Source organism: Triturus cristatus, chromosome 4_1 (genome assembly GCF_964204655.1).
Source record: "Triturus cristatus chromosome 4_1, aTriCri1.1, whole genome shotgun sequence".
In the NCBI taxonomy this organism is placed as follows: domain Eukaryota; kingdom Metazoa; phylum Chordata; class Amphibia; order Caudata; family Salamandridae; genus Triturus; species Triturus cristatus.
In genome coordinates this window covers 1,202,286,828-1,202,303,832 of record NC_140585.1, presented here as the reverse complement: position 1 = coordinate 1,202,303,832, position 17,005 = coordinate 1,202,286,828, and the positions used below count along the sequence as shown (strand labels likewise).

The 17,005-nt window shown below is 40.3% G+C and overlaps 1 protein-coding gene across 3 annotated transcripts in view; it reads left to right on the top strand.

The window, feature by feature from the left end:
- Positions 1–16,350, top strand: part of LOC146856387 (17-beta-hydroxysteroid dehydrogenase type 6-like) — a 235,332-nt gene extending 218,982 nt beyond the window's left edge. For all 3 annotated transcript variants that reach the window (XM_085654512.1, XM_085654511.1, XM_085654513.1), the window contains one exon: positions 14,912–16,350. In XM_085654512.1, coding sequence (XP_085510638.1) covers positions 14,912–15,123 — 212 coding nt within the window. In that variant the 3' untranslated portion in view covers positions 15,124–16,350. The remainder of the gene's footprint in view (positions 1–14,911) is intronic.
- Positions 16,351–17,005: the final 655 nt, after the last annotated feature.

The following is a 17,005-nucleotide window of genomic DNA, read 5'->3' as shown; positions in this document are numbered from 1 at the left end:
TGTCAAGAGCAAGTCGATTTTGCATAACCATAGATCTGACCGTAACTAATTCAGTGCTGATCATCAAGAATCCTCCAGCAGTGTCAGTAGATAACCAATCAACTACTGTAGACAACTGACAAATCTTCCGTGAATTTAGAAGAACTCCCACTGAAGGTATCAATGCACCAAAAATGTCACCTACTATTTCTGTAAAACTAGCTCTTTTTACACGTGTTAGTTCATTATTGTTTTCATTGCTTCCAGTGATTCTCTTTACATGATACACTTTAGGGAATACTATTCTAAAATAGCAACTCCCATACCAGTGGTCAGGCAGCCTAAAATAGGCTTTATTGCCACACATAAAATAGATTCTAGGACATACTGGATCCGTTCCTCCTTTTAGTCCCCATTCCCCAATTACTAAGAAATTATGTTCACATTCACTGGAATCAATAAACACATTGTTATATTCAGTCTTTAACCTATGAAGACAGATTTTTCCCTTCTTTTCTAAATCCAAAGACATTGCAGCATGAGTCTTGCCATTTGCATAATGCTCTTCCTCCTGAGTCCATTTAGGTATCTGAGGTTTGGGTTCAGCAGCTCTCCTTTGAAAATCCTGTCTCCTTGTCTCAACTAAATTCAAAAATATTTTCTCTTCTTCATGCAATTTACAAGTTAAATTGTGATTATGTGCTTCAGCTATATCTATTGCTTTCATTGTTAGAAAATATTCACCCATAAATTGTGATCACATCTACATTAGAATAATAATACTGCAATTTCCCTGTTCTATAGAATAGGCTTGCTAAAACACTGCACGAAATACCACATGTCAATGGTAAATGATGATATGTTACTCCTTCTGCTACAGATGCGGGTAATTTCATACATACATAGCAATCACTAACCTCCATATTGTACTAACAAGTTGGTAAAAACATTTAAGTCTGTATAATTTTTATTAATGGTGTGATGTAACTCTAACTCATCTGGTGCTTCTAATTCTACTTTCTCTCTTTTGATGGTAGCTACCTTTTCATGTGAATTAGTGCTATTTTGTACATTTGTAATCATCAAATTAGGAATGGCTACGGTTAGTACTAACCATATTATGAGAACTAAAAATATACTACCTATACCTATTCTACAACATTTCTTTACACAATTCGGTTTTCCAGCAGCTATATTGTCAGCCATTTATCAAATGGGATAAGAAGATGTCTCTTCTTTACTTTAGTATTTAACTTCGCGACAGAATATAAAGGGAAATTCTTTTCAGGTTGGCCTCACTTCTTCATCAATTGGTTCTGCATTTAAGCTTTCATCATCTTATCCAATTATTTGCAAATTTTCGAAATCTTCAAGAATAATGTCTGTCCATTCAGGACCCTTGAATTTATTATTTACTATTTTCAATCTTGGACTTCTTCGTTTTGGTGCTTCAGTTGATGGTCCAGATTGACTGGATACTTCGTCTACTTGTTCTGGTTCCTCTGTTATGGGTTTAAACCGGGACTTCACTCTCTTGATAACACTAGGCCAATTATCGCCTCTCCTAATTCTTTTAGCTTGCACTGCGCTTTCACTTTCTTCGAGTGTTCTTTTATTTTCACTAAGTTGTGGCACAACTTGATTATTTTCATTTTCCGAATCCCTCTCTACCTGACCTTGCCCAGGGCTTATTATTTTGATGTCTCCTACTTGGATGCGTCCTTCTTCCCAAATCTGACCCTGTTCAGGTTCAGTTTTAATTGGCTTTTCTTCTTCTTTTACCTGAACTTGTTTGACTTTGCCTGTCTGATCCTGCTCAGGTCTTTCTGTTTCTTGATTTTCTTCTGCCTGAACGTTTTCTCCAAGACCTATCTTTCCTGCCTCAGACTCTGGGGCTGTAACTTCAACCTCGTCTGTCTGAGTAAATTGTTCTTTCCTTATCTGGTCCTGCTCAGGTTCCCTAACAATCGTGGTTTCACTTACCTGAGCGTGTTCTTCTGTTCCTACCTGTTCCTCACTCTTTTCCTGACTAGCTCATCTAGTTTGGCTCTTTGTTCTTACAATTTCTTCAGGTATCTCAACTATTGGGATCCAATCATCTTGACTGGTGCTTGGTTGTTCCTGCTCAGCTGCATCAGGATTTATTATTCGAGATCCTTCAGCTGTACAACCTTCAGCCCCTTCACCTGCTTGAGTCTGTTGAGGTTCTTCTTCGTCTGGTGCTGGTACTCTTTTAGTATGACTTGCATGAATCCAATTAGGCAAACCAGCACATTTTACTGCTGTTGTTGTAACCAATATAACCTGATGTGGTTTATCCCACCTCGGTGCTAGGCACGATTCTCGAGTATGATTCTTCACTACAACCCAGTCACCGGGATTCAGATCATGCGCTTGGTTCGGCTGCCTGGGGACTGCGTCTTCTCCAACCTGGTGAGATATAGAACGCACTTGGTCAGCCAACTCTTTGCAATACTCCAGTACCAAATCCCATCAGAACAAGAGGTAAAGCATCAGGCTAATCCAGTGGAGTGGATGCACACACCTTTTCCAGCCTTGACTTAATTGTGCCACTCAATTGTTCTACCACTCCAGATGCCTCTGGGCAGTATGCGCAGTGCAGCTTTTGTTCAATTTTGAATGCCTCGCAAATTAATCGAATTATTTCATTATTAAAATGAGACCCTCGGTCTGATTCAATGGTTACTGGAAAACCGAAGTGCGGTATAAACTCTCTTAATAGGAGTTTGGCCACTGTCAAAGCTGTCATTTCTTCTGGTGGGATATGCCTCCACCCACTTTGAAAATAGACAAACGATGACAAGTACATATTTTAATCCTCGACAAACGGGCAACTGAATGAAATCAATTTGAAGTCTTAAAAAGGGACCTTCAGCTTTTCCAATTTTCCCCATATAGACTATTGTTTTCTTGCCGGGATTCATTTGTTGACATGTCAAGCATCTTTGGCAAAGACTCTCTGCAATATTCCTGAACCTTGGATTAAACCAATCTTGTCTGAAGAGTCTAATCATTGCATCTCTGCCTATGTGGGTGTCTCCATGATACATCCAAGCCATGGGTGCAAGCATACAATCTGGCAATACAGGTCTGTCATCTAAGTAAACCCATACACCATCTTCTGCCCTTCTCTGACAACCAATGTTCTCCCACTCTTCTCTTTCTTTTGTCTATGCTTCATCTTGGAGTTCTCTTCTCTCCATGTTTGAAATCCTGACAACAGCATAAGTTGGCAGCTGATTCCACAATTTTAAACCTTCCTTTTTACTGCCATTTGAAATTTTGCGCAGTGTTGGGCAACCTGGTCAGCATATCGATTACCTGCAGTCACACAGTAATTTCCTGACTTGTGTGCTACACATTTGACCACTGCCACTTCTTTTGGTAATTGTATTGCTTCAAGCAACTCTTTTACAAAATTTCCGTTTTTAATGGGAGACCCTGAAGAAGTCAGGAAGTCTCGCTGCATCCAGAGCTGGCCAAAGTCATGCCAAAGTCATGCACTGAGTATCAGTGTAAATGGTTACTCTCCAATTTTTCCCATTTTTGCAAGCTTTAATTAAAGCTATCAATTCAGCTACTTGTGCAGACTTGACTCCTGGTAAATAGGATGCTTCGACTATTCCAGCCAATGTACATACGGCATAAGCAGCACTCAACCCTCCCTCCTCATGGCGCAAACATGAGGCATCTACAGAAAGCTTGTGCTCAACATCTCTCAAAGGCTCATCCTGTATGTCTGGACGGGGTTTGGTAGTGAGTTCTGTTACATCAAGACATTTGTGTTCAGCTTCATCTTGCACTTCCTCATTGTATGGGTCTGGCAACAAGGTAGCTGGGTTAAGAACGGTACATCTGATTATGGTCACATTTTCTGCTCCCAATATGATCCTTTCATATTTGGTTAATCTGCTCGGAGTGAGATACTGAGTTCGAGTTCTTGCAAGCAGAATTTCAACTGCATGAGGGACGTATACCTTAACAGGGTGTCCCATTACAACTGACTCACTTTCTTCTATACTTACACATGATGCAGCTACAGCTTTTAGGCATCCTGGAAATGCAGATGCTACAGGATCTAAGGTAGCAGAAAAGTATGCCACAGGACGTCACATTAGACCATGTCTCTGTGTTAAAACTGAGAGGGCACAGTTATCTCTCTCCCAACAGAATAATGCGCATTCTTTCGAATAATCTGGGATACCTAGAGCAGGTGCTTCACATAAACAATTTCGCAATTTTACAAAAGATTGCATGCTCATATCATCCCACTCTACTGGACCTTTTGCTCGTTTCTTTGTCATTTGTATCAAGGGTTTTGTCAGTAGAGAAAACCCTATAATCCATTGCCTGCAATATCCCACAACACCAAGAAACATTCTTATTTCTTTTTGTGACTGCGGTAGTTTCATTTGCTTTATTATTTTTATCCTCTCAGTGGTCACTCTTCTTTAATCCTCGTTCTATTTGGTGTCCTAAATACTTTACTTCGTTTCTGCAGAATTTACATTTTTCAGGGGACACTTTATGTCCACCTTTTGCTAGATGGTTCAATAGGGCAATGGAATCAGTTACACAACCACTTTTAGACGCGACCAATAGATCATCAATATACTGCACCAGGACTGACTCCCGAGGCAGCACCAATGTCTCAAGGCATTTTTTCAAAGTTTGGTTAAAGATCGAAGGACTTTCTGTGTACCCTTGAGGAAGGCGATTCTAAACATAGATACGATCCTCAAATTTAAAGGAAAATAAAAACTGGGACTCAGGATGCAGTGGGATGGAGAAAAAAGCATGGCATACATCAATTACAGTAAACCATCTTGCATTCCATGGTATTTGGTACAAAATCACTGCAGGGTTGGGTACTATAGGGCAACATGGCACAACAATCTTGTTTATCTTTCTTAAATCTTGGACTCCCCTATATTTTCCGTTTGGTTTCTTAATGCCAATTATAGGTGAATTAAAGGGACTACTCATGATTTCTTTTAAGATGCCCTGTTCGACCATTCGATCAATTTCTGCTGCAACACCAGCCTTTACTTCGGGACTCATCTTGTATTGTCGAGTATTTGGATAGGCTGCACCTTCCTTCACAGTCTCTTTAACAGGGTCTACATCTGTCATTAACCCTACTTCTTTTCCTGTAAAATCCCACAATTCAGGATTCACAGTTGTTTTGACTTCATCAGGTAAGTCATCTTTGGTCATCACTGAATATAATTCATCTACTTCTGTTCCTTTTTTGGCTAACATGATTTTATATATCCCATCCTCATCAGAGGTCTGAATGGCAACACCGTCTGGTGTGCAAAATATGGTGCAATTCATTTTGCACAAGTCTCTTCCTAATAAATTCACAGGACTGGATTCGCACACCATAAACTTGTGCATTTCTTTAAAACTTCCAATGCACACTTCCATTGGTTTTGTAATAGGGGTCCTAATTATGTTTATTAGAAACACCCACTACTTGGATCGCTTCTCCCAAGAGGGGTAGGTTTGGGATGTCTGCTGTTCTTATAGTAGAACGGGTAGCACCAGTGTCCAATAAAAAGGTAATGTCATTTCCTTCTACCTTTCCATCAATGTACGGACCTGACTGATCTACTGGTATGGCTGTGCCATGTACGCACTCCTCTTCCTCCCCTCTTCGGCACCGTCATTGATCTTGATCTCCAAAATATGTGTCCTGCAAAAGAAACTGCGATGTTACATAATTTTTCTTACCACTTCCTTCTTGGAATCCTGTGTCCGCACTGTACCTGACTTGGCTCACAAAATTTGGCAAAGGGGCAGGTGGCAATTGACTGCTGTGGTTGATTCATTTTTTTATTTATTTGTAACACACTTTATTGAAACACCCGTCAGCGTAGAGTGGTTGATTCATTAGCACCTCATTCTGCGTCTGTGGATTTAAATTTTGGGATGGGGCTATTATTATGTTGTATGCTTTTACACTCGTTCTTCCAATGCCCCAATTTTCCGCACCCATGACAGGGGAACTTTTTCTTGGCTTCTTCTCTGCTCTGCCCTTTCGGTTTACCCCCATTATTTCCCCCCTGACCTTGCCCCCTTCCTGTATTTCCTGCCTGATTTTGTAACTGGAGTTCTTGCTGTTCTGCTAATTTCACTTGAGCCCACATCACCTTTTCTTCTAAATTCTTTCGTCTATTGTCAATTTCATCTCCACAATATTTTGCATATTTTAAAATCTCATCTATTGGCTTTGCTTGCCAGCACAAATTATGCTGCTTAATCATTTCAGATATTTCTTTTCGTAACCCTGACACAAACTAATACACAAAATGTGTCGTCCTTATCCTCAATACTCTCAAATTCCCTATACTGTTTGAATACCTGTAGAAGGCGCTCATAATACGCATGTACAGACTCATCTTTTTCCTGGGTTGTTCTATCTATTTTTATCCAATCTGTTTCCTTTGGGGGAAATATACCTTTTAAGAAAGTTATTACTTGGTTATATTTCTTCATAACCTCCTCTGATGGAGCTCCTGTATTCTCATTTCTCGGGTACTCATCATTAGGCCAATCGACTGTAATTTTACATTCAGTTCACAAATCAGCAGGAACCACTATATCAAAAAGACCATCTAAATCTTTCAAAAAAACTTTCAATACTTTCACAAACCTTTCAACTTGCCTGTACCATTCCACTGTATTTTCTCTCAACTTAGGAAAATCATTTGTAAATGCTAATATATCCTGTCGGGTCCATGGGACATGCACATATCTCCCTCCTCGAACCTCTCTCATTGGGTACAACCTTTCTGCCTTCTCTGTTTCTTTTATTAAATATTCAGATGTTACTCGATTTGCCTGGGCTTCCTCTTTTTTTTTTGACCACCAAACTTTCCACCTGCCTAAATCTCTCCATTTCTGCAATGTAGTAATTAATTCTTTAACCTGTAATGTTCTTCCTGACACATTCATGTTTTCTAAATCCTTATCAGAAAATGATGCTCTATAAGGTTTTTGCAATACTTTGGATCGCCCTATTTCTATTCCCATTTCAGAGGCTAAATTTACCAGTTTTTCATGAAATGTTTTTGTGTTTCGGGTTATGCTTCTGCAAATGAATAGCAATTCTTCCTCCTTATAGGTATTTAACCTATCTAGTCCTACATTCCCAGATATCATTTCTTCTAATTCAGCTCTTAATTTGAATATGTCTAATATTTTCGGTGGTGAATTTGGTTTCTCTATTTCTTGTACCCATCTTTCTATTTCTTCTGGGGTTACTATTGTGGCACTTTTCGTTCCAGCGGATGTCTCTATTCGTACCTATTTCGAGCAACCTGGAGTGACTCTCCTGGGTGTGTCATTTATTTGCCCTCTTATTGGCAAGTCCATTAATGAAATTGCAGACTCGCAATCACTAGCTTGGTCATCGACTTCTAGCTTCTCTTTTCTTGGCTCAATAAAGGGTGTAGTCATTACAGGTGTTTTAGGACAATTTGATTTATCCCCGTACAGTGGGACAACAGGACCTATAGTCACTGGTATAGTCAGAGCTTCGGGATGTGCGTTTAACTGTGTTATCTTCCGTATTAATTCATCTTTATTTTTTTTTATTGCTTCTCTTTCTTTTTCCTGAAGTACCCTTTCCATTGTTTTCTCATGTACTATTTGCGGCACTAAGGGTGTATCTAGAATCTGAGCACTTGGGGTAGTTCTATTAGGTCTTTCTTGATAAGGCAGAGAATTTTTCATTAAAATATCTTCTAAATAATCATCTTCTGAGTCTCCGCAACCTGTTAATGTTAAATGCTTTTTCTTTTCTGTGCACTTTCCTCCTGTCTGTTCCTCTGCCACCAATACAGGATATAACCCTTCAGTTAACATGGCCTGTCTCCACTGTTTCATCTGCTTATCTCGAGTTTCACGTGGAAATTGTTTATATCTACTCAAATTCCTGCCACTCCTGGGTCTATCTCGCTCAAATGCCTCAGTCTCCCATTCTTCTAGTGCTTCATACTGAGTTAATCTGAGTCTTGGCTCTAACTCATTCATTCTAGTGCGTAAATTATGTAAAATTCTTCCATTAAACATTGCGTACTCTGGGAACGCCAGTATTCCATCATCTTTTGAATATTCTACCCAATTTTCTATCCATCATCATATAGGATGCGGGAGTTTTCGGAGGAGGAATGAGAATTCCCTCTCTAGTTTTAATGGGATTATCCTTTTTAAAATAATTCTTAATTCTCTACGAATATAACAATTTTCTTTTTTCACCATACATTTTGCGTGATCTCACTTTTATGTACTGTTCGTGGGCAAAACCTAAATATCTTCTGTCTAGGCGAGTCCCTATTAATGTCGGATCGTACATACAAGTTCCAGTATCTATTATTATTCTTGGGGACTCTATGGTTATCACCAATCAATTATTAGCTCTTACTTTAATGACTCTCCAATACCAATGCAACTTCTTATTCTCTTAACGAATCGAATTTTGATTTGCTATGCGTTTAACCAATACTAGCGCGGCTCTCAGTGACGTCAGTATCACTCCTCACTACTGACCCCTCCTTTACAATTCTTCACGTCTTTCACACGCCCGCTGTTTCAACCAATCCCAGCGCGGCTCTCTGTGAACAGCATTTGAAACTGACCCCTCCTTTGCAAGGTAATATGAAAACGTATTTTCTCACAATTTTACATATAATTTTCATTAATCAACAACATAAAAATATTCGCTACTGTGTCTGATCCTCTAAATTCAAAGAATAGTCAACTTTTTACTGTGAGCAAACCTTTTCCGCTTACACTCCACACACTACGAGTAAAACCTTTCCGCTTACCCTTCACACAAGCCTGCTACTCCTTCAGTATTACCCTTTCTAGGTGATATAAGACCAAAGTTTCACCAGCGAACTCCTTTACTACCAATTACTCTCACTTTTACACAAAAGAAAAATAGTTCCTAAATCAGTGCTTCTAGTCCTGAATAACTTTCAGCACTTTCCTTGTCCAGACAAGTAACCTCACTGCAGTATGGCTTCCATTCGCCACCCACTATTCAATATTCCCGTGAAATTCCAGACAACATAAAACAATACATAAACATTTAACGAATAGCGGTTGGTAATGCATAAATCAAATAATTCAATCCACAATATTCTCTACCTAGCTAACTAGAACCTAACCATGCCTCTGCTACCAAAGAAAAACTTTATCTAAATCAATAATTTTTTGAGTCAGAATCAATTAAAGTTTAGACACATTCTCTCAAGAGGCAAGATAAAAGTCCAATATAGCAAAGTCATAATAATGATCAGTGTAGACGGTACCTGCAAGAGGGAGAGAGAGAGAGAGCAGGCACAATGACAGGTTTCACAGAATTATATTTACCTTAGGTGATAGATGAACCCAATTCCCTGAAGATGGGTCAGATGGAATCTGCCCGGACAGGATGCAGACAGAGGATTGGACGGATTTGGATCTGGGAAGGTGACCTCTTCTAAGTGCAACGCCAGGGTGGCACCCCTATCTGATACTACTCTCCTCGGGTGTCCCTCTTCCGAAATCCCCTTCTAGATAATTAGATTAGCGATCAGTATCTCATTTTCTTGAGCAGCGTTTCTGGCAGCAGCAGGGTCTGAGACAGCGTCTTGGACAGAGTCTGTAGCAGCATACGTGTTGGGTCGGTGACGAGTCTGAATGACGGATCTGACAAGTCTGACAAAATCTCTAGCTAACTTACCTCAATTATACTATTCTGTATTTGTGTACCACCCCCAAAAGTTGCAATATTAGTGTTTTCCCCTATTCTGATTGGTCAGGGCGAGGAGGTGAGTTTATCACACCATATTAAAATTCTAGAACCTAACTAACTAGAACCTAACCATGCTTCTGCTACCAAAGAAAAACTGATAGAGCGGGGGTCACCAGCTCGGGTTAAACACACACATACCTAATAATCACCTGGTCCCAAACCATTCACACATATGAGCTAGCAAACCCCGCTGATATCAATTTTTGAGTTTTACCTGTAATTTCATTTCACCTTTACCAAGTCTTACCAATTTGATCTCCTTAATAATTCCTTTCTCGATGAATCAGGTTTCTGAGATAGTTTAAGGTGGTAAATGACAATTAAACACTTTAAACTTACCACAAACTCAAAAAGTTTGAAAAACTTTATCTAAATCAATAATTTTGCGAGTCAGAATCAATTAAAGTTTAGACACATTCTCTCAAGAGGCAAGATAAAAGTCCAATATAGCAAAGTCATAATAATGATCAGTGTAGACGGTACCTGCAAGAGGGAGAGAGAGAGAGCAGGCACAATGACAGGATTCACAGAATTATATTTACCTTAGGTGATAGATGAACCCAACTCCCTGAAGATGGGTCAGATGGAATCTGCCAGGACAGGATGCAGACAGAGGATTGGACAGATTTGGATCTGGGAAGGTGACCTCTTCTAAGTGCAACGCCAGCATTGCACCCCTCTCTGATACTACTCTCCTCGTGTGTCCCTCTTCCGAAATCCCCTTCTAGATGATTAGATTAGCGATCAGTATCTCATTTTCTCAAGCAGAGTTTCTGGCAGCAGCAGGGTCTGAGACAGCGTCTCGGACAGAGTCTGTAGCAGCATACGTGTTGGGTCGGTGACGAGTCGGAATGACAGATCTGACAAGTCTAACAAAATCTCTAGCTAACTTACCTCAATTATACCATTCTGTATTCGTGTACCACCCCCAAAAGTTGCAATATTCGTGTTTTCCCCTGATTGTGAGTTCATCACACCATATTAAAAGTAATAATTTCTCTTTGGACTATTGTTCTATGTTTCCGCCCCTTAATTTACTTTCCCATAGCTTTATTCCCACCCACAATTCACATTATGATCAATACAATTTATGTATTTTATTCAAAATTGTTGCGTTCATCCGGTTCAGGGGGTTACTTTCCCAGGCGTCTTTGCCTAATGTGGCCTTGGTTGTGAAACAAGTGTGTCATCCTGGTTTAAGGCAAGTTTCTATGCGCATGCGCGCGGATCAGATGGGGTAGGGATTTCAGTCACCCTCCGAGGCCCAAATATGAACTAATAATAAAGTCAGAAAAAGACACGTTAGAATGTGACAATAAATGATTTCACTGTATACCACTTATCTCTACTCTATCCCCATTTACTAATTTAATCTTTTTGCATTAGTGCTTAGTAGAACTTATAGGTTTAGTTTAAGAGATAGCATGTGCATTACCATGTGAGTTTCCAGCGGCCATTTTTAAAGCTATTGCGCAGCTGCAAAGTTTCCCTACCAAGTGATAGAAGAAGTCATACTACGTAGATGCAGTAGACGCACGCATGAGACATTCCCGCGTTTCTGGCGGCCATTTTAGACACTCAGGTTACTTGTTAGTAATACACATAGGCAAGCGTCCCCTAGATACAGTATGATAAATGTAATGCAATGTTAGTATTTACAAGACTTGTTGGTTACGTGATTACGTGTTATTTGAGAGGATTGCATACAAGCAAGTTTCTTTAAATACGAAACCTTGCTCCATCACCCCTGTCCAAGTTTGTTTAATTGAGCCACCAATGAAGGTTCAGCCAGATACAAGGTGTGACAAGTATCAGAACCTTGTAATTCTGACATGCTAGATCCCAGTGCAGGAGAATGTGTTGGGCAATATGATAGAGGTGAAGATGACTCCAATCAAGAATTAACAAGGTGGGCGCCATCTCCCCCTGGTCTTGCTGAGGCCTGAGACCTTGCCAGAAGAGAGAATAAGTCATTCATCAGTCTGTCTTTTCTCTCAGATAAGAAAATCGTCTTCTAAGTCCATGTGGAAGAGGGTCCAATGGAGTGGAGGGACTGGAATGGATGAAGATGTGATTTGTTGAGATTCAGGAGGAACATGTGATCTACAGAAGATGGCACTCCTGCTCAATGCCCTTCTATGCCTTTAGGAAAGACGAAGATGCAATTAACCAGCTATCAAGATAGGGATACACTTGAATTCCTTCAGCATGCAGAATACCCACAAATGGGGCCAAGAGCTCTGTAAAAACTCTTGGCACTAAATCCAAACCAAGTTCCAGAACAGAAAACCGGTAGTACTGATCTTGCACTAAAACTCTGAGGTACGTCTGGTGGCTTGGATGAAACAGGCATCCAACATATTTAAGGATGCTAGGTAGCCTTTTTTGTTCACCAATGGAAAAGTATTTTGCAGAGTCACCATCTTGAAAGCATGATGACAGATGAAATGATTCATGCCCTTCAGGTCCAAAACTGGACGGCAATCCCCTGAGGCTTTCTGTACAAGGAAAAGAAATGAGCGGAATTCTTGGCATTGTTCATCTGAAGGCACCGGAATTATAGTAGCTTTTTGAAGCAGCACACGGATACCCACAAGAAAGGCTTGTCGCTGAAGTGGATGCCTTGGAAGAAGAGTTGATCTGAAAAATGAGTTCAAAGTCTGTGTAAACTCTGTACGATATCCCTGTGAGACTACATCTAAAGCCCACGTTCTGTTACTGAATGATGCCAAGTGTCCTGAAACAGTAACAAGCAGCTTCCCACATGGACGTTGTTCATGTAGTCATTCTTTTGTAGGTGGGGGATTGGGAGTGGAACCAGCTGACTGGAACCTGGATTTGGGGTTCCACAGCTGCGACCCCTCTATTGAAAGGGCTGGGAAGAACCCCTGGAAGAACCAGTTGGAAAAGCCCTTCTCTATCCAAAACCCATTCATCGAGAAAAGGGTTAGACTAGAAAAAAGTGATTCTTATTTTCTAATGATTTTTTTTACCATATCCTTTAACTGTTACTCAAAGAGTCTGGACCCATTGAATGGTAATTTCACCAGGAATTATTTTTGCATGGCATCGAATTTCCAAAAGTGGATCTAAAGGTGACAACGAATGGCAATCAACAGTCCTGAAACAGCAGCTGAAGCACATAGATTGCCAACAAAATCTCTGATAGGAACCTGACTTTTTGCTCCATGTTGGCCAGAGTTGCCGAACAGTGTACTACCTCGTTCACCTGCTCTGTGAGTGACTGAAAATCTTAGACAGGGTAGGTGGTATATTTTTCGCGCTGACAGAAAAGTTGGAAGATGCATATGATCTCGTTATCGCAATTTCCACCTTTTTAGATGTAGGATCAGAAGGAAAGGCACCTTCCAAAATTACATGACCCTGCCGGGAGAGATTAGCCATGAGGTTGTCAACCTTCACTACTGCAGGGAATTCATCTGCACACTTATCTACAGGATAGGCCTGGAAAGAAAACTGGGAAAGGTGGTGTTGTAAGCTTCCTTCCATTCATGGGACAACACACAGCATATGGTTCTATCTATGCAGCGGAACAGACTCCAGCTGCCGCCGCTGGTACTGTGTAAAGAAATCCTCTTCTTCTGCTGATAAGACAGAAGTTGGCAAACAGGTTATCTCGTAAATGCTGGAGAATTTCTGCCAAGTATGGATCCTGAATAAATCGGCTTTTCCTCTCCTCCTTATCAGGATCATTGATCATGTCCACAACTACTTGAACCCTAGGAATTTTAGCAGGAGGCGGACCCCGTCTAGCTCAAAAGGCCACCACAACTGGAGCTTCAATCATATGTTGTAAATTAGCAATAGTTGGAACCTCTGTGAATGGCCCACCAACATCACTCACTGAATATTCCATGAGTCACAATGCTAAGAAATAACTTGCCAATACACGGGAAAGAAAGTAAAAAAGGATAACTATCCTGGCAGAGGGAAGAGCATCTCCCCAGGATTCGGAAACTCTGAGATCAAAAACCAACCCAATCTTCCTGTTTCTGCTAGTTTCTAAATAAATGAAATCTCAGGTGTAATCTGGCAGGAGACGCCATCCTGGATTATGCAGACTACCAATAAGTACACTGAGTTGTTACTTAACACAAAATCGTAGCAAAATTATAATTTAGACCTCCAAATTTATTTGTTGAGCAGGGCGAATATGTTCAACATAGCTGCATCAGTGAAGACTAGACTGCTCAAGCAAGTCTAATACGTAGGTGCAGTATGCATATGAAGCACTCACACCTGCTAAAGTTAGGCGGTAACGACTGCGCCTCTAATTGAGGAGATTACTATAGCTACTTTAACAATGACAAAGAAAAACATTGCTTGACTTGTTTTTAGTTTGCCAAGCCATACAGAAAAAAGGAAGTATTTACTTAGTTTCTCCCCTCATATAGACTGCTGGGTATTGGCAGCCATATTGGGTATAGTATGTTTCATCTGTTGGGAAACAACTTCTGTGGGAAAGATATTTTTTTAAACCTGTTAGAACTGCTTCGTGGAAGATCGCCGAGGAGGCAATCGAGTTTGAGCTCTAGGAACTATAAAGTGTTTGAGTGTTTAGCTGTAGAATAACAACACAAGAGGTAGTGTGATACAATAGAATCGTTGCTGGAGACTAACAGCAGACTAGGGCCTTCATTACGAGTGCACTAGTAAGTATATGGGACTCTTGTAGCCACATATATTGCATTTTGTGTAATGGGGTGAATACTTAAAGAGGTCATCACCATCGCAATTTTCCTTAGGTCAGTTTCAGTGGGGGAAATTGTATGCTAATTAAAAAACAATTGAGGATTTTGATGTAGCAAACATAAATTTATGCATGTTAATCCTCACTAACGGGACAAAAACTTGGAGTAAGGGCTATTTATCACACCACAGCGCACTCGTAATGAATGCCTTGGTGCCATAAAGTAAAACAGAATAACCATAAAGAATAGCAGAGTTAGTGCCACTGGAGGAAATGAAAGTGTTATTGATGAAGGGGAGGAGCAGAGTTGGGTGATCCAAGAGCAGTGCTGTACTGCAAGAGTTGGCATATGAAAATTAACTATTTGCTTATGTTCAATATTCTCTCTTTAGATGTCCAAAATATTGTGGACCTGTCGACCACCGGCAACCCTAACCTGCACATTGTGGTGGACTCACTACAGCACGCGCTCACTGCTGTCTACCCACGAAGCCGCTACTCCCCCGGATGGGACAGCAAGTTTTTCTACATACCGTTATCATACTTTCCAACTATCATCATGGACTACTTGGCGACCCGCTCATCACCCAGGCCTGGCAAATGAGTAGTCACATCTAATTGGCTGATTCCAGCATTGATTGTCCATTATCTCCTAGATATTAACAACCAGTTACCTTCCACTCCACCAAATGATCGGATACAAATGTTATATGTATTGCCCTTACAAGTCGGACAAGAAAAAGGCAATAGTAAAAGAAAGATCTCTGTGTGCTCTGCTTGCTACACAGAGCAAAAATCTATTTAATTGCAAAGTCCTAGACTGTTAAGTGGCCCTGGTCTTCCCAAGGTGCGCTACTTTGGAACAGCCTGCATCGGACTTGTAGCTGGCTTCCTAAGCTCGTTTTAATAAGAACTTGCCATTTATATAAACAGCTTTTAATCTATCATGTTCTTACTTACTGTCGCCCATCTTACTAATGTACAATCTACTTTGAAAGATACCAGATAGGGAAGCTGTGAAGCTCAGGCAAAGGCTTGCATGTTTACTCTTTGAATTATGTTAAATGGGTTCTCTTTTATTTTGTGCTTTCCATATATGAATTATTTTTTGTTAGCTAAACTCTAGCGCTGTAATATCAAAAGTTTGAGAAAAAGGCTATGCTGCCGAACTGAGAACATTTTACAAATGTAGAAAATATTGCATCCAGGAGATCTGTTTTTCATGAGGAAATTCCTGATCACTGAACAATTAAAAACACCAGCTAATTATTTGCTGCTGGACGTATTCTCACTGTAAGATTGCTTGAAAAGGTGCACTGCGAATGTTAAACATCTTGACGTGACTGTAGCTAGGCAGGACTGGAATGTAGATTTGATACAACATTTACAAATGAGTCTTGGAGATATTGCTGCTCCCAGATGTGCTAGATAATCTGAAACACTATGCACTGGTGTATACTCTACAAATGCCTTCATTGACTGTATTAAACCCATATGTGAATGAATTCCTTCGGGTTGGAGGTGGACCCTGGTTGTAAAGGGGGAACAACCTTTACAACGCAACTTTTACAATGCACTACACTTACAACGCATTTTTTACAACGCACAATCCATTACAACGCATGACATTACAACGCATGACATTACAACGCATTTTTAAAAACTACCTTTACAACGCATTCCATTACAACGCATACTACCATTACAACGCATACCATTACAACGCATAATATTACACTACACTATCCAACACTTACCCTACTGTTGCACCCCCTGGAGTTAGAATAGTAATTTTAACCCCTATACTATCCAACACTTACCCTACTGTTGCACCCCCTGGAGTTAGAATAGTAATTTTAACCCCTATACTATCCAACACTTACCCTACTGTTGCACCCCCTGGAGTTAGAATAGTAATTTTAACCCCTATACTATCCAACACTTACCCTACTGTTGCACCCCCTGGAGTTAGAATAGTAATTTTTACCCCTATACTATCCAACACTTACCCTACTGTTGCACCCCCTGGAGTTAGAATAGTAATTTTAACCCCTATACTATCCAACACTTACCCTACTGTTGCACCCCCTGGAGTTAGAATAGTAATTTTTACCCCTATACTATCCAACACTTACCCTACTGTTGCACCCCCTGGAGTTAGAATAGTAATTTTAACCCCTATACTATCCAACACTTACCCTACTGTTGCACCCCCTGGAGTTAGAATAGTAATTTTAACCCCTATACTATCCAACACTTACCCTACTGTTGCACCCCCTGGAGTTAGAATAGTAATTTCTACCCCTATACTATCCAACACTTACCCTACTGTTGCACCCCCTGGAGTTAGAATAGTAATTTTTACCCCTATACTATCCAACACTTACCCTACTGTTGCACCCCCTGGAGTTAGAATAGTAATTTTAACCCCTATACTATCCAACACTTACCCTACTGTTGCACCCCCTGGAGTTAGAATAGTAATT